A 20,236-nucleotide genomic window follows, 5' to 3' on the forward strand; every position below is an offset into this window, starting at 1 on the left:
TCTTCCCTGAGTGGAATTCAGAAAAGCACCCAGTCTGCTAAGTACCGTCCAAGTCGCTCTTCATACTATAGCCTCCTGCGCCCTGCTCTCACCCTGTAAGTTTCTCAAGGGCAGCTCCCTCAGTCCGGTTTTGTTTGCTCCATAGTTGGATAAGACCGCTAAGGCATGGGTGTTTTCATAAAGCACATTTCCTCGGATGATCTGCAGGTTTTCCAACGGAATCTTCTCCACTGTGTTGAGGGCAATGAGTACATAGCCGGCAACCTCCTGGATGGTCTAAGGAAATAAAACATGAACATATTACTTCTCTTTGGAGGAACTCATGAATGCAAGATCTAAAGTGGATCCAGAGAGCCCAGGACACCTAGCTGAACAGGAGTGGTTGACGAATCATGTAGATGATTACCACTGAACCCCATGGGAGGTAACAAGATTTATAGTGATTCCTGCATTTTTGCCTCTTGAGCTTGACAGCAGTAACAACGGACCATGTGCATTACTGAGGAATGCTGTGACTTTCATTTTGCCTGGTGTTTAACAGACTTAGCAGAAAATGGAAACATTTTATTAATTTATTTTGTATTTGTCTTGCAGGCTTTCCATCAAAAACAAACAAACAAACCCAGAAGAAAACCAATCAAATCCTAAGTTTAACTACACCAAACTCAGAAGCTTTTAAGGCTGGCTCCTATTGGCTCACTGGAGCCTAATGCAAAGCACATGGGAGTTTTGTGAACTAGTTTTTAAACTCTTGGTAGCCAGAAATCAACCATGGTGGGAGTATTTATACCAAGAAAACAGGCAAGGGCTACAAAGCAGGTCTTCTTTCTTTTTTTCAAACACAGCCAGTATAGCAGGATACCACGGCTGCAGTGCTGGTTAAAAGATTAGTGTCCACAATGATAGCAGAATGCCAGGCTAGTCTATTTCTCTTTGCTATTCTTTTATAGCTACAACTTGACACTATCTGCTAAAGTGACCTTTCCATAAAACTTGCATGTGTAAGTAATTGCCATAGCAATAGTAAATACACTGCCAGTTAAATTCTGCCAAGGCCTTATTTACTTATATTTACTTCTACTGTATTTGGGTAAGGATCAAATTCATTGAACTAACCTTGAGAAAAGAAAGGTTGTAACTACTCTGCATGTAGGTAATTTCCAAATTCCCAAGGACCACCTCACAGTTGTTGAACATCCTCTGTAGGCTCAGAAAGTGGTCTTCAAAAGTGCCCAACTGGGTGAGCTTGTTACTTGTCCCTTGGCAAACTGGAAACAAGGGAAAAAAGGTATCACGTGAAATAAAGTAAAGTAGAAAAACTAAAATAAAACAATCTTCACAATCTTCAACTAATCGCATGCTTCAGTGACTTAGGATAGTAATTCTGATTGAAGGCCACTCAGGACAAGCGTGATAAACAATGTTTAAAAGTTTATACAAGATGCAGTTCAAACTAAGGACTAGTTCATCTCTATAATGCATGCAACTGTTTAAAAATATTAAAAATTCAAGGAGAAACAGATGAAAACCCTATGGAAATCTTTGAGACCAAACAGTCTATAAGAGTTTTAGTAAAATGCATGAAAAAATAGACAATAATTGTATATTTGCAATGTTAATAAATATATAATGAACTTTTACTTTGCAAAAAGATAACATGTCACATTATTATGTGTTGAAAGACTATTTACAAACATAGTTTCCTACCACAGCTTTGTACAACCTAAAATTAATGACAAGACTGTAAATTAAAAACCATTGACCAGAGACAAAAAATATTCTAAACTGATGCACCAAAGAATAAAATCAAATATTATATAAAACTTAGAAAGTAACATGAAAACACACTTGGTTGCTAAGAAACCAGCATGTCTTTGTGTCTGCCACACTCTAAGGAGCCTGCCACCCAGGTGGAGGGGCAAGGGTTTGGCAGTTGCTGGGATGTGGCCTTGGCACACTTAATGCCCTGATGTTTTCAGCTGTCAAACTTAATATAAGAAAACATTTTAAATTAGGGGATGAAGTCAGACTATGAAAATACATTTGGTAGTCTATATTTAAAAGCAAAGGAGAGGATTATAATAAAGCCATGTTTATAAATTAGCTCTTTGAACAACATGTATAGGCAAGCATAAGAAAACAAAGAGGTTTGGGACTTTTGAAGCAGGGAGCTGGTGAGCGACTGTACTTTGAGCCAAAATTATCATAAGTGAGGAAATATGGCCTCTGGCTTTGGAGGTTTGATTCAGACCTGACCAGGCAGGGCTGCAATCTGCAACCAGGTGGTTGAGCACAAAACCAACACCAGAGTCGATATGTGGGGACTTCCTGAGGAACTCTTCCCAAATCTGCATTTCTATTTGATAGGTTTTTTGCTCCCTCCCCACGGTAGTGTTCTGCAGAGCATCATTTGACTGTCTGCTCTTGCATTTTGGTGCCAAGGCACTGAGCGCATGTTCAGACACCACATAATGAACGTGAAGCGTTTACACCACCATTAAATATGAAGCAACCCTTACTTCCTCTTTGACTTTGTGAGGATTTCCCTCTTCTCCCTTCTGTGGTCTCTTTCAAATTTGGCGGTAGAGAGAATGCTTACAAGGGAACTGCAATGGCTTACAAGACAGAGCCCCCTGCACGGGCTCCAGGGCACAGTGATTTCATCACTCTTTCAACCATAACACAGGACGGACCCAACATCCCTGGCTGCCTTCACTTAGGAGTGTGGGCTGCTCTGATTGCAACCTCAAGTTGGAATCACTGCACACAGTTGGCTGCAGTGCATACAGATGAGGCCAGACTGATTTCCCAATTCGAAGGTCCTTAAAGATGCCAGCATGAATGGAAGTGCAGGATTTTGACAACAAGAGGTGACCTTTCTGTTGGCACACCTTGGAGGCTGTGATCCCTAAATTTCAGCCTAACTGGTCAGCTCTGGTCTAGGCAGCCCCAAGTATTGGTCATGCCCTTCATGCCAGCCAGGTGACCAGTGTTGACTAGAACTGGGTGTTGGAGCATGTTTCTGAAGGGTTTCTTCTGTACACAGAAGGATGAAAGCAATCACAAATGTTTTCATTTTAAATGCTCAAAAATATCCATTTGTAAATTTCTCTTGGCTGAACTATTTTTATTATTAAATTATGTGAAAACGACTTTCATCAGTTAAAAAGGAAAACATGTCAGGTAAGTTTACCCTGTTAAAGAAGAAAATAATTGCAAAAGGACTACACTTGTGTTTTTATTTATTCTTTCAAAAAGTGCTAAATGAGCACTGAAAGGACTTATTTGATGAATACCTACCATGACCCTTTACTATTTACAGTTACTATAAATTACTTTCATATTTAAAAAAAGATCCTATATTTGGAAGACAATAGCAACATTACACATTATTGATATGAACGTTAATTTGTAAAACATTTTGGAAACAACTGGACAGATTGTGCATACAAATAAATATGCTTAAAGTCTATGTCATGATGATTCCCCTACTTTGGAAAACCTATTCTGAGGAAACAGACCTAAATTTTCGTGCAAAATGTTGACATATTTTTTAATAATGGCAAAAAATTGCCCAACCGCCCAACATGTTTATTCTTAAGAAAAAGCAGCCAACACACTATTGGACTGAGCTGAAGGCAAATCCATCTTGAGTCCTACTCCTGGGTTAATGACCAAAGTAGCAACAGAAAACATGACAAGGCTGCTTATTCTGAGGCTTCTCTGCCACACACAAAAAGGGAGACAGCAGGTCTGGGGTGAGGATGCAAATGGCTTGGTCTGGGTTTCTTGACTGAACAAGGCATAATCTTGGCTCCATCTTTATACCAAATATCTCATGTTATGTAATATAGGACATTTAAATGTGAGACCATTAAATCAGTAATATTGAAAAATAAAAATCACTAACTAGCGAGGCAGACCTAAGGCAAAGCTGTGAGAGGAAAGGCTCTGAGCTCAGCCAGGAGAAAGCCTCCGGTCAGCACTTCCCCTGTATGCAGACTGACGGACTTCCCGGAGCTCCGCAGCAGGGTTTCCTCAAATACAGACTTGCTAAAATCCATTCTGGCCTCCCAGAGCTGTTCTGAGAAGTGAATGCACACAAAGCTTCAGGTTTCTTTTGTTACAGCTAACTACTGGGGACTGTAACAGCTGCCTTGACAGAAGGTGTGCCCGGACAGACGCTGGGACCTCCGTGGATGTGTGCTTGTCCGGTGATACTGTGTGAACTGGCCGCATTTGGTTGGCTTACTCAAATACTGGGCATCAAATAGAGTTACTCTGTCAGAAGAATATTTATCCAATGGGAAGAAGAAAGAAAAAATAATATATTGTACTTTAAGAATTTCATTGAAATATGCATTTAGGATTAGGTTTTTAAGCAATTTATTCAGAGAGAATTCAATATTAGGCTAAGCCTTTGAAAACTAGACAATCAAAAGTGTTTGTGTCAAGCTCCATACAACATGATAGAGATTTGCTTTCCTTCCAGCAAATCTGAAGACAAATTCTACTGAAACAAGAAGGGGGCCTTCAAGGCACTCAGCTTTTCATCTTCACAATTTATTATGATGATTCATAAATGGACAAAAACCTAAAAGAATTGTACTGTGAGCATCCTTAAAGTAGCATTTTATTATGTTCACTTTAACACATACCTACCATCTAATTTTTTCTATGCATTATAAAGTAAGGCACAGATAGCCGTACCCTTCATCCTGACATGCCACTGGTTACATACAGTTCAAGATTACTGACAGTGGTTATTGAGGTCACACCACAAACTGTGAGATAATCAGTAATAAGTGTAGCACCGATGAGTTTCAACAAACGCATGCAGCGTGTAACCTATACTCCCGTCATGCCCAGAACATCACGGTCACCCTGGGAGCTCCCTCGTGGCCCTGCTCAGACAGCCCCTGCCCCAGACACCACAAACTGCAGATGTGTTTCCAGTTAGGACAATTCTGCCTGTCTGGGGACTTCTGCTCATGGAATCACATGGCACCCTTGGTACCAGGGTTCATGTGCTGTCCAGAGTCAGGCTGTTCTCTTTCTGAAGAACCAACCCCACCCCCCAATTTATTTGAATTGAAAATAAAACAGTCTGCCACCTTTAAGTCCTGAGACATGCCTGATTTGACAGGGAGAGCCTGTGGCTATCCTGTGTCATTGTGGGGGTGTACCTCTCTCTTTGCCCACAAGCCCGGACAAATCTATAAGGCTAAGACATAACACTAAAACAGGTTTCTCCAGATTTTCCCAAATCCACTTAGATACTTTTGGAATTGCCTAATTGTTTTAATTTGCTTTCTCTATGCTTTAATGGCAGCCAAGGTCCCTGGGCACTTACAAATCTCTCCCTGTGGCCTCCAAAACTGTCTGTTTTTATTATTGCCTCATTTTCCACAGAACACCTCATTTTGAAGCAGAAATCACATCACATTGCTCTGGGTTTGAACCATCCGAGTTTCCCAGGGCAGCAGAACAGAGGATGGGCCCCTGCCCGTGCCCCTCCCACCATCTCTCTTAGGCTCCCTCCCCTGCCCTTTGGTCCAGCCAAGCCTCTCTGTTTCTCCCAGCCACCAGGTTCCTGCCCCCTTCAGGGCTCTTCCATCTGCTTGGAACACTCTTCCTTTTCTCCTCAGGTCTTTGCATTTTTGTGTCCCTTTTGTTACTGAGATTCTACCTCGGTGGACATGACATCTCTTCAGAAAAGCCTGTTCTGGGACCAGGTCAGCTTAAGTCTTTCCCACTAAATTCTATCACATTTTTCTGATTTCTTTTCTCTTAGCATTCATCACTACTTAAAATTATTTATTATGCCAATACAAATAGTGGGGAGAGGTGGAATACACATATATCTCCTTGGACTGACTGCTGGGATGTGAATACACATGCTGTGTTTACATTTTAGATGTGAAAGCAATGGGCTGATAGTGGTCATGTGACCAGAGCCTTGGATGACTTGACATGGATCTCTCAGCCTTTCTTGTTTCCCTGTGTCTGGTGGTAGAGGAGGAGGCAGGATGTCTCAGGAGAGTGTCAGTTCTCACAACTTTCTAGTTGGTTACTGTAAAATCATTCTAGGCTACTTAACATATTAGATTAAGCTTTAAAAACCAAAGGAAGATTTTGCCACTTTCATCCTGAAAAGGTTTAAGGAAATCTCAAATAAGATATTTACATAATGGATTTAAAAACAAATAAAGAAAAGATACTCAGAGAGTTTGCTAGAGGTTTCATAGTATCAGGATTAATCATTTCTTTTGCCTTACTCAAATTGTGTTATGGTGGCAATTTCAAAATGTGTATGTTTATACATCTGAAAAAAAAATGCACAGAAATGTTATTGGAAGAAAAAGTTGCTAACAATAGTCTTTTATGAATACTGGGTTTGGGATGTTTTTCTTATTTCCTCCTTAGAGTTTATGCATTTTTCAAATTTTCTACAGTGACCATATATTACTTTATAATAATATATTACTGAGGAGATAATTTATAAAAACTCTGTGTTGAACAAGGCCAAAAGAATGACACTTTTAATAAAATACATTTCATAAAAATGGAGAAATGTTCTTCAAAGTTTTGCATATTATTAATTGAATGGCTTTGTGGAAGCACTTTAAAAATTAGAAGTAACCAAATGAAATACTAGATATAGAAACTGTTAGAAGGGTAAGGAAGCTGCAGGTTGTTCACTTCATTGGTATTCAGAACAGTTGCATACGGCAGCCCTTGGGAAAAGCCATGCATTGCACAGATTTGGTGTCTCTTCAATAATGATGGAATTGAAGAGATTCCAAGTTCCATTTTCTTTCTGATCTATCAATACATTTTTTACATTCATTTCAGGGAGTAGAGAGTAAATTTATCCCATAGAAAAATGTCATAAATTGTGATTATAGCATCAGACTAGCCTGTGAAATTTATTTAATCCATACAAGTTTGTAGGAATGTTGACCTACAGTTAAGTTATAATGAAAAAGTTGGGAAAACATATAATAAAAGTAAACACAAATATGATTTTTAAAAAGTACAAAATAGTATTTAAATTTTCATTGTGGCTTTAATAAAAAAAAAAGGTTTTGTGGAATGGGAAAAGTTTCATTATAATTTTGAAGATTTTTATTTTTCAAAACTTTATATTTTATCAACAGTTTCTTATTTGATCATATTTAATTTCATACCTAATACATAGTCCTCATCCTGTAGGCATCCAAAGACTGTTGTCAAACTGAATTTCAATCTACATTGCAACTTGGAAATGCACATATAACACTCAAAAAGTCCTCTTAAATATTTGGTAATTTGCAATGTGCGTTATAATACACCTACTGGACTAAACATGCCAAGCCTTGGCATGACCAACATATCTACAAACTCAAATCTAAGCTAACAAGCAGAAGACCTTAAAACAACACCTATTTTGTTTTAGAGTTGGGACACAGAGTACCTGGTTGATTTCCTTCCCTATAATTTTCCTCTTAGCCATTAAAGTAAGCCCAAACCAAGTTTATGACTTTTTAAAAATAAACTATAAGTTAGGAGACCTGTGCATATTGTGTCCACTTTCTTGGGAGCTAACTGATGTGCATGAATCCCGGGAAGACCAGCTCTGGGAGGGGTGGTGGAAGGTTTTCAGTGACAGCATCAGATCAGATCAGATCAGTTGCTCAGTCGTGTCTGACTCTTTGCGACCCCATGAATCCCAGCACGCCAGGCCTCCCTGTCCATTATCAACTCCCGGAGTTCACTCAGACTCACGTCCATCAAGTCAGTGATGCCATCCAGCCATCTCATCCTCTGTCGTCCCCTTCTCCTCCTGCCCCCAATCCCTCCCAGCATCAGAGTCTTTTCCAATGAGTCAACTCTTCACATGAGGTGGCCAAAGTACCGGAGTTTTAGCTTTAGCATCATTCCTTTCAAAGAAATCCCAGGGCTGATCTCCTTCAGAATGGACTGGTTGGATTTCCTTGCAGTCCAAGGGACTCTCAAGAGTCTTCTCCAACACCACAGTTCAAAAGCATCAATTCTTTGGTGCTCAGCCTTCTTCACAGTCCAACTCTCACATCCATACATGACCACAGGAAAAACCATAGCCTTGACTAGATGAACTTTTGTTGGCAAAGTAATGTCTCTGTTTTTGAATATGCTATCTAGGTTGGTCATAACTTTCCTTCCAAGGAGTAAGCGTCTTTTAATTTCATGGCTGCAGTCACCATCTGTAGTGATTTTGGAGCCCAGAAAAATAAAGTCTGACACTGTTTCCACTGTTTCCCCATTTATTTCCCATGAAGTGGTGGGACCGGATGCCATGATCTTCGTTTTCTGAATGTTGAACTTTAAGCCAACTTAGACATCTCCAAATCAGTGTGAAGACTGTGATGTATCATTATGGGATGATCTCCAGCCAGTTATCTCAACTCTCTGGGTCTCAACAGGACCAGCTTGATGGCCTTGACAGGGTAGTTGTGAGCAGTAATGAGATTGTGGACACAAAAGTGCTTCATAAATCACACATTTCTCTAAATACAAATCATGTCTGACATTGAGGCTTTGGTACAGCAGTATTCAGAGCAGGCAAACCACTGCAATCCATTTCTGCGTACGTGTCTTCAAGGATACCAGCAAACTAGCCCCACCTCTCGGGGCGGCGGGGTGGATTTCTTTTTAAATGCAGTCAACAGAACTCTGTACTGTGTCAAAATTGAGGATGCTTTAAAATTCTAAAATTAAAGACATTACTGTTCACTTTTATTGGATGCTGTCCAGAGAATGGTTCTGACAATGGAAATGAAAAAATTTTGAATCATGGAGCTAGTTGTCCATTCCATTTTTATAGGTAGTTGAATGGCTGGTAAGTAAGAGATGAATTTTACCTATTTGGGATGATCAAAAATGAACCTGGACCAGAAAAGATTTCAGAAAGCCATACCCATTAATTTTTTATTCATTCAGCCCCATAAATCTTTTTTGAGTATTTGGCAACACAATTTGTGCCTGGTCCTCTTTATTTAAACAGATGGACATATACTGAATGAAAATTCATGGGCAGATGAATGACATTATCAGATTATACACCAGAATCTATATTAGGTAGTACAGAACTAGATTACATGTGATTGGAGTGTTCCTTGAGTGACTATTGAATGCTGAGCAGGGTACACTGAGGAAAGGACAGAAGATTGGAATTGGTTTAAAATCTCTCCATGTGAAAATATAAACAAGAGAGAATTTAGTATGTCTGGTCTTTACTTTCTAGAGATATCGTGAGTCAGCGCCTCCTCCCGGCTGGGTTCTGCTTTTCTAATCTCCTAGCTGGGGACTACTGCTTTCTCATGCTGGGGGCTCTCTCCATACACAGGCATGCCTCTCAAGTGAGTAACGCCACTGCCCTTCCAAAGGTTTGCTGGCCAAACCATCACCTGGATGCTTCACTTCCACTTCGATTTTCATGCTTCTGACCTACTTCTTCAGAGCCCTGCTGTGTTTTCAGGTGAGTCCTTCAACCCGAGCAGTGAGGGCCAGTGCAGAGTCCACAGGGTCAGTACTTGACACTGCACAGCTGCAGCGACAATTTTCAAAGCTCTTCCTCAAGAATGTGGCTGCTGAGACCTGCCTATCACCTAAATGAGGAAGGGCCGTTACTCCCTCTCACCACAGAGGGCCACTGAAATGGGATGGTCTGCCTGTCTAAAAGCAGGAGACTTGAAAGAGCAGAGCAGGACGGAGGCAAGGGGTGGGGGGCAGATGGTCATCACAGAGGTAAGCCTGGAAAGTGGGAAAGGGAATATTCCTAATGGGGTGGGTGTCAAACACCACTACTTGAAACCAGTTCAAAACTTGACAGTTCAGAGTCTGACTTAAGACAGCCTCTGTCTCCTTGCACCTTTCACCTCTGACTCCACTGACCCTCTTCAGTAGAGACCTGGCGAGCAGAAGGCAGCGGCTTTCTATCCTGCCCAGGCCTCTGTGACTCTCCCTAATGACGAAGGCTGGGGAATGCTCCCCATAGTGGGTGCTGTTCCTCTGGAGCTCACCCAAACACCAGCCCGGCCGAAGAGCACCCCAGCCTGGGGAGCCACGGCCGTAGGTGTCGCTGGCCACTGAGCAAAGGTTTGTTCCCTCCTGCTCTGTGGTCTGCACCAGGGCCACGAGGGCTGATTGTTTTTCTGTTCATTCACTGCTTCAACTAAAACATATTTAATAAAATGGCTCAACAACAGTTGTCAAGAATGAATCAGAAGTGCTCACTGCCCTGAAGAGACATACCAGCCCTTTGGGGAGATGACTTTACTCACGAAATAATCACAGGACTTCCCCCAGCCATGCAACAGAGCCACTGAAGGACCCAGGCCCGCAAGAGGAGAAGTCGCCAAAGGGAACAGTCCTTATGTTCCTCACAGTAAAGCAAAGAAGTCACCCCATGTTCCCAGCAAAGAGGAAGCTGCCTAAAAGTGCCAGGCGCTGGGCTTGGTGACTCCACCACACCCAGTCCCACAATTTGCCACACGAAGAAAATAAGGTTTATTTCATTTCTCCTTCTCCCCTGCATTGCCCTCCTCTGGGTCATCTGGAGATACACATGAGTGATTCTTCCTGGGTTCTCTATAGTTATCTCTAAGAATCACTTCTCCATGCATTCTTATTGAAAACAATTCTGGAAAAGATACATAATTTGCAAGGAAATAATAGATATCTAAACCAGAATGGAGGGTAAGGATCTTTCTTGCAAGTGTTTCTCTGTGGAAAGACTGGGTGTGGGCTCCATGTGGCAGTGTGTGTCTACCCCCACCCCAAGACAATCCAAATGTGCTTTTAAATGTTTTCTCCTATCATTACTGTTTTTGTTTTTAAAAATAAGTCACTAATGCACAATTGTTTCAAGGCCACGTCTCTAAATAGATACCCATTTAACTTGGTTTACTCGTGAGCATAAGGAAAATCGAACACACAAATAGCCACCTACCCCCCAAAAAAGAACCCAGAGTAAATGACAACAAACAGCTAAACAAGGGAGTGATCACTAACACCAGGAGAGGTCATGACACCAAAGGTTTTTTCTGAAAACAAAGATGTTCCCAGCACCCCTCCCTGTGCTTCCCCACCAACACCAGCCACGGTAAGGCCAGGACTAGCTCCTCGAGTGTCCCGTGGTGTTCTGCCCAGCCTTTGCTGTGAGACATTCAGGAGGTCACAGAGGACCTGTGACTCTCCTACAAGGGAACCTACAGGAAAAAGGAGCAGAAGAAAGGGAGCAAAGATGTTAGGAGACAGAAGGAAGCTGGTCTACTGGGGCTGCTTGGGAAAGGATGGATTTGGGGGAGGAGGGTGCAGGCGTGATAAAGCTAATGGGGCTGAGATTTCTAAGCCATTTTTCAAGTCTGAGCTAGCATTATGCTGCTTCAAGCTGGAATTGCTTTCTGTGGGGGCATCACTGGATCCCTTTTGCTCCTGGGAACAAATAAGAAACAATAAAAGGAGAAAAGTAATCTCCCTAAAAAGATAAGGGGCTTGATTTCACCAATGAGCTGCTTGCTTTTTAAAAAGTTCCCAAAACATGTCAGGTCCTCAGCACAACTATTTGAACCAATCCATCACAGTCATGTCATAAAGGATTTGAAAAGTCAGAAAAGGGGCAAGCTAACGCCCTACCCATTCTGACTACAGAACAAGAGCATCCAACTTTTACAATGACCTGTCAATGACCACTGGCCTTAGAGCCATAAGGACTGGGTAAGAACTCTGGCCCCAACACTACTGGGACCATGTTTCTATCACACTGAGGCTTTTTCTTCACCTATAAAATGGACTCTTGGGAGGGTTCAGGGGAATGGGAGAATCTGTGCTCAAAGCATCTGACACATGGTAGACTCAATAAGTATTACTACAACTTGAATCTGAGTTAAATCTGGACTGGGTCCCAGTAGAATGAATTGCTTCCTTCCTTCCAAGCTCTCCCAGAGGTTGACCCCTCTGCCTTCTGCTCACATTGTTATGTGTGGCCTGGTGAACAGCTGTGGCTCCTGCTGCTGAGGGAGGAACAGTGGACACTGACCATAGCTAACCCAGAGCCCATGGCCTGAAAGGGGGCACATTTGGGCCCATATCTGATCAGGGAACCTGTGTTGGGCACTTAAGCCTGAAGAAGCCACACCTATTGTGTCTTTTAGAAGAATTCCCTTAGAAGAGCTCGTAGCTTTGTGTTCACAACATTCTCTACTCTTGTTATTTTTCATTTAGCAAAAAGCTTCATCTGACCCCTCGCAGTTGGGATTTGTGTGCTGTGTGTATTTACATATTTTTATTTAATGCTTGTTTTAAAATGAACAATTTTTTCACTTACTCCTACTTACTTTAAATATTCCTTTTAAGTTGCATTTCAGTGGGGGAGTCATGCAGCCTCTTTCCTTGGTTTACAATGTGACCCAAAGCCCATCCCAATTCCTGGGCTCAGTGATGAGGAAAGACTGACTCAGAAATCACTAACAACTTCTCAGTTGACTCGGGAGAAGCCTGAGCCAACTTTCTGCTGCAGAAGATTCTTGATTGTGCTCAGATACTACTGTTTCTAGAATGTGAAAGCTCTCCATGAGAAGCCAGCAATTCAAGGTCATAGTTCTCCTACAGAACCATCTGCTATTAGATGGACCATGTGCCTGGAAAAAGGTGTGAATGGGTGATGCCAACCAGAGCTGCCTCTCACTGACACAGGTCTGAGTCCAGAAAACACAGTCTGAAGCACCCTGTATGCTGTTCCAGAGCAGGGACTGGAAAACTTCTGAAAAGAGCCAGAGTAAATATTTTCGGGCCTGCAGATGATATGGTCTGTGTCCTAATCCTCGATCCTGTTGTGGGCCAAAGACAGCACCAGACACAAATAATGATGGCCAGGTGCCACCATGTGTCAATGAAACTTTATTTGTAAAACAAGCAGCAGTTGGATTTGGGCACTGGATTGTACTTTGCCAATCTCTGATTTAGGGAAAGGCCTGACAGGAGGAGGGGAAGCACACGATTAGTATTCCCTTTATCCTGGACTTTCTGGAAGATAAACCTGGTTAAAGTGGGTAATTTCACTCCTAAGGTCAAACTCCAAAAGGGTCTGTGTGTGTGTGCAAGCTCAGTCGGTCTCCGACTCTCTGCAGCCCCAAGGAATGTAGCCTGTCAGGTTCCTCCATCCATGGAATTTTCCAGGCAAGAATACTGGAGTGGGTTGTCATTTCCTACTCCAAGGAATCTTTCTGACTCAGGGATCGAACCCATGTCTCCTGCTTCGGCAGGTGGGTTCTTTACTGCTAGTGTCAACTGGGAAGCCCCCAAAAGGGTTTTCTTAGGCTTAAATTCTTCCTAATTCATCATCAGCTACATAGAGGGATTGAAGATACAAGGTACTAAGAACTAACAAGGAAGTGAAGGGCTTCAAGCTGTTATTTCTATGTGTATGTGGGGCTTACAAGCTTCCCAGGTGGCACTAGTGGTAAGGTGCCAATGCAGGAGATGTGAGAGACGAGGGTTTGATCCCTAGGTCTGGAAGATGCCCCGGGAGGAGGGGGATGGCACCCCACTCCAGTATTCTTGCCTGGCGAATCCCATGGAAGAGGAGCCTGGTGGGCTATGGTCCACAGGGTCACGAAGAGCTGGACGTGGCTCAGCAAGCACACACAGGGGTTACGGTTCTGTGTGAAGCAGCATCTATTCTTAGAACTGGACACCCAAATCCATGTCCAGGAATCCTGGCTTTCCATATTCATGACAAACAAAAACTCAAGTTCTGCTTATCCTTCCCAGTGACTAAGAATGTTAATCCTGCTATGAGTCGGTAAAGCAATCCAATTTTCCATCTACAATGCTATCTCAAAATTATTCCTTCTCTTTCCTGAAGCTAGACCCTTGATAATGGCCTCTGACTTAACACAGATGCAGCTCATTTCTCCTCTACCTCTGGGCGTGCAGCTATGCGAAGACAATGAGAGTCTCTCACTGCTGTTTTTAGCCCCTTGCTTTCAGGATCCCTGGATCCTGCCTCCCTAGCGCTCTTGGGAATTCCATGTGTGTGGTCTCCCTTCACAGGCTGTCCTCCAGAGAGGCTCCCACATCAGCTCCTCCCCCTGGCTCCTCAGCCCTGTGGCTGCCTCTTGTGGATGTGCACTTGCTCATCATTTTCACTTGTGGTGAAAGCATTCTGTTGTTTCACAGCACATTCTGTCTCTTTAAAGAATAACATGTCACCTGAGAACAACAGCAAACATTCTGTTTCCTTTGGCTTCCCTTTAGCTTATTACACTGAGAAATTCAGCAAGCAATAAGAGATGAATAAACACTGCTGAGTTACTAAAATCTTTATATTAACATCATATATAGGTTTTCAGCAGACTTGATTCACTTCTTTTTTAAGTTTAATAACTAAAGTGGCAGATGAGCAATGAAAATGGAATCTCCACTGCTTCTATTAATAGTAGGGCTGATGGTAAATTCCTCTCAGGCTTGGATGAGGAAGTATTTTTCCTTGCTTGGGTCTCTCTTAGGTTTTAGTTTCTATTACATCCTCTTGGCCTAATAGAATTGGATTTGCTACAGACTGCAGACACAAAATTCTGTTGTTGAAAGCCCGTTTTCTGACTGAATGTATCTGGGATTTAACCAGACTGATTCTTCCAAAAACATGGTCTATTAAGTAACAGACAAGAAAACTTACCCTTGTTTTCCTTGCTGCATTATTAACTATTATCCAAGGGAATACTTAAAAATAACGCACACGGGATTCACAAGACATACTTATTATCTTCTTTTGAAAAAATTCCTACCTTTAACTTCTCTCTTATGCTTTTCTCCTGCTCACAGAAGACATTATGTAATTCTCTTCCTTGCCAAGCGTTCTTAGAGAGCCTTCCTTTAAGTGCAATGACCAAGGTAAAACTGCTCCACCATGACAATCATTCTAGGCCAAAGAGTCCTGAGTGGGGTTTCCTTATCTCTTGTGTGTGTGTCGGTCGCTCAGTCGTGTCTGACCCTTTGTGTCCCTATGGAAGGTAGCCTGCCAGATTCCTCTGTCCATGGAATTCTTCAGGCAAGAATACTGGAGTGGGTAGCCATTCCCTTCTACAGGGGATCCTCCCGACCCAGGGATCAAATCTGGGTCTCCTGCATTGCAGCCAGATTCTTTACCATCTGAGTCACCAGGGAGGCCCCTTTCTTATCACTCAAAGTAAAGTAAAGTGAAGTTGCTCAGTCGTGTCCGACTCTTTGCGACCCCATGGACTGCAGCCGACCAGGCTCCTCTATCCATGGAATTTTCTAGGTAAAAGTACTGGAGTGGGTTGCCATTTCCTTCTCCAGGGGATCTTCCTGACCCAGGGATCGAACCAGGGTCTCCCGCATTGTGGGCAGACGCTTTATTGTCTAAGCCACCAGGGAATCAACCTTCTTATCACTTAGTAGCAAACTATTTGAATTTCTTTCCTCTTGGGGACAATCAGAGACTCATCTCTAGGAGCAAAATATGCTGCCTTTGATCATGGTTAGTGTCTTTCGAAGGGCAGGTGCTGTAAGTGAAGTTACAAGGCTTCAACAATATGCCCTCCATCTATTTGCTTGTGATCATATGTCTAAGAGACTCCTGGTAGTTAAGGGAGAGGAGTGAAGTGTTGGGGCTGGAGCCAAGTCCCCAGGTCTAAAAACCACCTCAAGGGAAAGCTGCCGAGCCCCACAATATGTCTAAGTACCAAATCAAGGCTCAACAATGCACTCCAAGAGATGGCAAACCTTTTCATTTGTTCTTAGCCAGTCTGGGATTCTCAGGCTGTGCCATTCAATCTGACAGAACATGTTGATGAAGATAAAGTCATTCTTGGCAGCCTGGGGCCTGCAGGTCCCTGTAAGGCCAGTGCCGAGTGAGGATTGTGTCCAAGGGCCTTTCAAATGGCTGGAGGGCTTGGGCCTAATGCAGTGGACGTAATTAGTTGGTAATCTGTAACCTACTTTTTTTTTTCTTGCTGACTATCTGGTTATTGAGGCCAGTAACCAGAGCGGTGAAAAACTGTGAGTGTGTACTTTATGTTTTAACTGAACTCATCATCGAACTGTTTATTCTGGCACATGGTCAAATCTGCAGGCGGGGGTGGTGGCAGCAGAAGGGGCTGCTCCTGTGAGGCTGCAGGAATGCCTTCAGTGAGCTGATTTCTACCCTGGTGAATGGCCACTCAAACCAGACCTCTCCTTGAAGCCGAGAAAGTTTCCTACACAAACATTTCTTTGTAAGCTCAATTAACTTTCATAATAATTTGTGCTTTTAGTTTAGGAACTACAGATGTTGTGTGGGTGGTGGCAAGGGTGAGGGGGTGGGAATGAGAGGATGAAAGAGCAAGGATATAGATCCTCCTCCTTTGGAAAATGTGGTAACACTTCCTTTCATGGAAAAAACACATCAGTTTTTAGAATTACTAAAAAATTTGAATCATTTGTAGAACAACTAGAAAAAGCCATGGCTGTTTGGTTTGGGGGAGGTCAGACTGGGCCGTTTCCCAGCTTTTCTCCCTCATAATGAGACCCAGATCTTTGTGGCATGATTATCTGGGATTGTAATTTTATGCTGGAAATAGTCCAAAAGTTGGGCAGCAGAATCCAGCCATTCATCAAATGATCGCTCAGTTTGCAAAAGAAATACAAAATCAAACATATTAAATAATAATTGGGAGCAAGTATTAATGTGCTAAGGGACAAGGGAACTCTTATTAACTAGACAATAAATTAATTGTCACTGGGAATGGTTTTACCACCAGAAATACACTTGCAGTTTTTCCCCTTAAGTCCAGTCACTTCTTATTTAATGTTGATTTGAGGTTAAATGGGGGGTGTTACGGGATGTTTGTGGCTATTTCACAGGACAGTTCCTAAGTCAATTTTATACTTCAAATCCTACAATATTGTTCATATAATGAGTGTCATGTTCATTATACCCTCATCCACTTACAAATAAAATAACATTTACAAAATGTTTTATACTTCACATGTGCAAATAATCTCAGTTTTCTAATTCATGTCTAACTCAATTGTCTAATTCATGTCTACTTAATGTTCTGTGGGTGTGTGCTCAGTTGCTCAGTTGTGCCCGACTCTTTGTGACCCCATGGACTATTGCCCACCAGGCAAGAATACTGAAGTGGGTTGCCATGCCCTCCTCCAGGGGATCTTCCAGACCCAGGGATCAAACCTGAGTCTCCAGTGTCTCCTGCATTGCAGGTGCATTCTTTACCACTGAGCCACCAGGGAAGCCCCTACCTAATACATAAGCTATTAAAAAGTCAACATAATAAGGAAACTATTGAGAATCAAGCCCACTAGAATGAAAGTCTTCATGTGTCCTATGCCCCGGTTAATGAGGGCAGTCTTGGGAGCAGCTCCCTTCTGTATTCATGCAGATGCTCTCACTGGACACCTGACCACCATGCGTGGGGCCCAGCACAAAGGTTGCTTGTGGTGAATACTCCTGTCCTAGCTTGAGGATTCCAACTCTGATGCCTGCCTTTGAGCCAGCTCTGCAGGGACTGGTGGTATCACCCCAGGCAAATTATTTCTTACTCAGCCTGTCTTTCCTCCTCCGTAATGGGAGTAAAGGTGCCTGCCTTGTGGAATGGGTGTGGGGATTAAATTCTAACATCTGTACGACCGTGTCTGGCTCCCAGAGGCCATTACTGCTGTCACCATTATTAGTCCATCACTGTAGCGTCAGCGTGTGTCAGGCACACACGAGGTCCAGGCACACAGCTGAGAATGGACTCACACTGCTCCTGCCTCAGGAAGCCTGCAGGCCAGAGGGGGTGACAGCCAGCCACCAAATCATGGAACTGCTCGCTGATGCGTGCGCTGTGAGTGTGGCTGGGGGAGAGGATGGAAGCTAGACCCTGATGCCGTCTGAGAGGCCCTGGCAGGATCCTCTGAGTTACAGCCATTCATCTGAGCTCTTCAGGAGCCTGACCAAGTGTGGGGAAGGGCTCGACAGGCTTTCCTGCAGGAGGAGCTGTGGCTGTGGAAGGTTCCCTGGATGGTCATGAGTCTAGCAGAGAGCAGGGTAAGGGGAGGCAGGGGGCCGTTAAAGGGCTTGCTGCTGAGCACTCTCCATTTTAAAGGCATGAGAAGATTTCAAACAAGGAGGAACATGCTCAGGTTTGTGTTTTAAAAATACCTGCTGCTTTTTGGAGCAGGACCTAGATGGTGTCCAGAAATGGACGTGTCTGTAAGAGGTTCTATGGGAGGAGATGTTCTGTTCCAACAAGATGCTCCACTGGGGAACTAGACAAAAGGTTGCACGGGGCTTCTTGGTACCATATCTTACAACATGTGAGTCTCCACTTTTCTCAAAGCAAGAAGTTTAATCACACAACTTATTCAGAAGCACAAGCTGTGAGGCAGAGGTCCGGTAGCAACTGTCACCCCTAGAACGTGTTACCTGTCTGAAGAGCCAGCACCCTAGGCTGAAGCCCAGGGCTGATGGGAATGAGCCTGGCTTCTGGCAGTGTCCTGGTGATAGGGTACTCTTCCCCTCTATGTGGGATGTCAGTAGCTTGTAATTTTCAAATGCTGTGATTTTTTCTTGTAAACAGAAAAGCCATTATTTTTGCAGCATGTGGTTTCAATGTTTTTTCAATGCAAAAACAAGAATTATATTTCTCTATGCCATGTTGCACCTTCATAAAATTAAATAATCTCCCTCTTCTAATTTAAACGAACAGCCTTACTGACCCATGGAGAGGGGCCCAGAAGGTCTCAAGAACAGCGTGGAGAGACCAGTTAGGCACGCGCAGAACAGTTTAGAGCCTCACATTGTGGAGTGGGGGCTGCAGACTGGCAACACTGGCCTCACCTGCGAAAGTCTGTTAGTGATAAGGAATCCTGGACCTCATCATAGACTCACAGAATGAAAATCTATGTCTGAACAAGATCTCTGGAGATGCCCCTGCACTGAGCTTTCCAGCCAGGCATTAACGTGGTGGCAGGGTTACAGCCAACCCTGGCAGGTGTTAGGGAGTCTGAATCCACAGAGCTGTGGACAGCTCAGTACAGAAGCACAGAAGAGCATGATGTCAGGAGCACCGACCTTCCCAAGAAAAAATTTGGATTGTGAGCTGTCACGGTAGTAAGCGAAAACTAAATGCTTGGATCCTAGGGAAAGACCTTGAGTTCAATCAAGTCAGGGCAAGAGGGGTGGCCTGTCTTGGACTGGGCCTAGGGCTGTAGGTTGGAGCGGGGCACCTGGGGGCAAATCAGGTGGCGATAGCTCCCGATTGTCAGCCAAGTGCATGGCTCACAAGGGTCTTGGAGTTAGTTACGCCAAGTCCAAACCTGTGTATGATGGCAATGCAGACATCACAAAAATCTCCAGATCCATGGTATTCACATAGGAACCCCTATGGCTTTCCAACCAGGGGCTATAAGTAAAGGGTGTCCTGGGCAACATCACAGTTGTAGAGCTTAAATTTGCAATTTTGAGATTCTGAAAATACCAACAAAGTCAAATAAGTCTCCAGAGCCTGAGTCTACAGCTTGTGTGGGGTTCAGCCTGTATCATGAATGATTTAGTTAATTTCATGCCTAAATGTGCCTTTAAAAACCTTGGTAGAGATGTGAAACACACAGATTTCAACAGAACAAGCTGAAACAAAGCTTTTAGATGTGCTTGAAGGCGTGTGTAGCGTCACGGCAACATCTTGTGCCAGTAGCACAGGAGGAGAACATCAACAAGTCTGGACACCTTAAAACCACGACTGAACTACAGCAACGAGCTTTCCTATAACTGGATCCATAGCTTTCTTGATCATGTCCCTATTCCTTTATTCACTCTCCCTCATTAGACTTGCACACATGTACACACACACACACACACACACAGCTTTAATTCTGTGTTTGAGCTGGGAAAGTCCAGCTGCTCTAGTCTTTCATTACAATTCCCCCATATTTTAATCCTTCTCTGTCTTCTCCTATAGACTTTCCTTCTCAAAACTGCACCTTGGATTTAAACGGACATTTATACTAGATATACTGCAGCTTTAAAGCTCCTTTTAGAAAGCCTCATGAAATGAAATACACGATAAAGGTGGGATGAAGTTCTTCAGGGTGGTACATAATCTTGAACAGAAATATGCAGTATTTTTAGTCATGTTTTCTTTTCTCCATATTTATCAAAGAAATGGTTATGCTAATTACTATAAGTGCACTTTGAATGTTTCTTTCTTAA

The 20,236-nt window shown here is 43.0% G+C and overlaps 1 protein-coding gene across 2 annotated transcripts in view; it reads right to left on the reverse strand.

Annotated features, from left to right (window-relative positions):
• EGFR (epidermal growth factor receptor) overlaps positions 1-20,236 on the reverse strand; it is a 215,269-nt gene that overhangs the window by 70,565 nt on the left and 124,468 nt on the right. For both annotated transcript variants that reach the window (XM_055557573.1, XM_055557575.1), the window contains 2 exons: positions 1,117-1,268; positions 93-276 (listed from right to left, as the gene is read on the reverse strand). In XM_055557573.1, the coding sequence (XP_055413548.1) occupies positions 93-276; positions 1,117-1,268 (336 nt within the window). The remainder of the gene's footprint in view (positions 1-92; positions 277-1,116; positions 1,269-20,236) is intronic.

The sequence above is a fragment of the Bubalus kerabau genome, chromosome 20 (assembly GCF_029407905.1).
Source record: "Bubalus kerabau isolate K-KA32 ecotype Philippines breed swamp buffalo chromosome 20, PCC_UOA_SB_1v2, whole genome shotgun sequence".
NCBI lineage: Eukaryota > Metazoa > Chordata > Mammalia > Artiodactyla > Bovidae > Bubalus > Bubalus kerabau.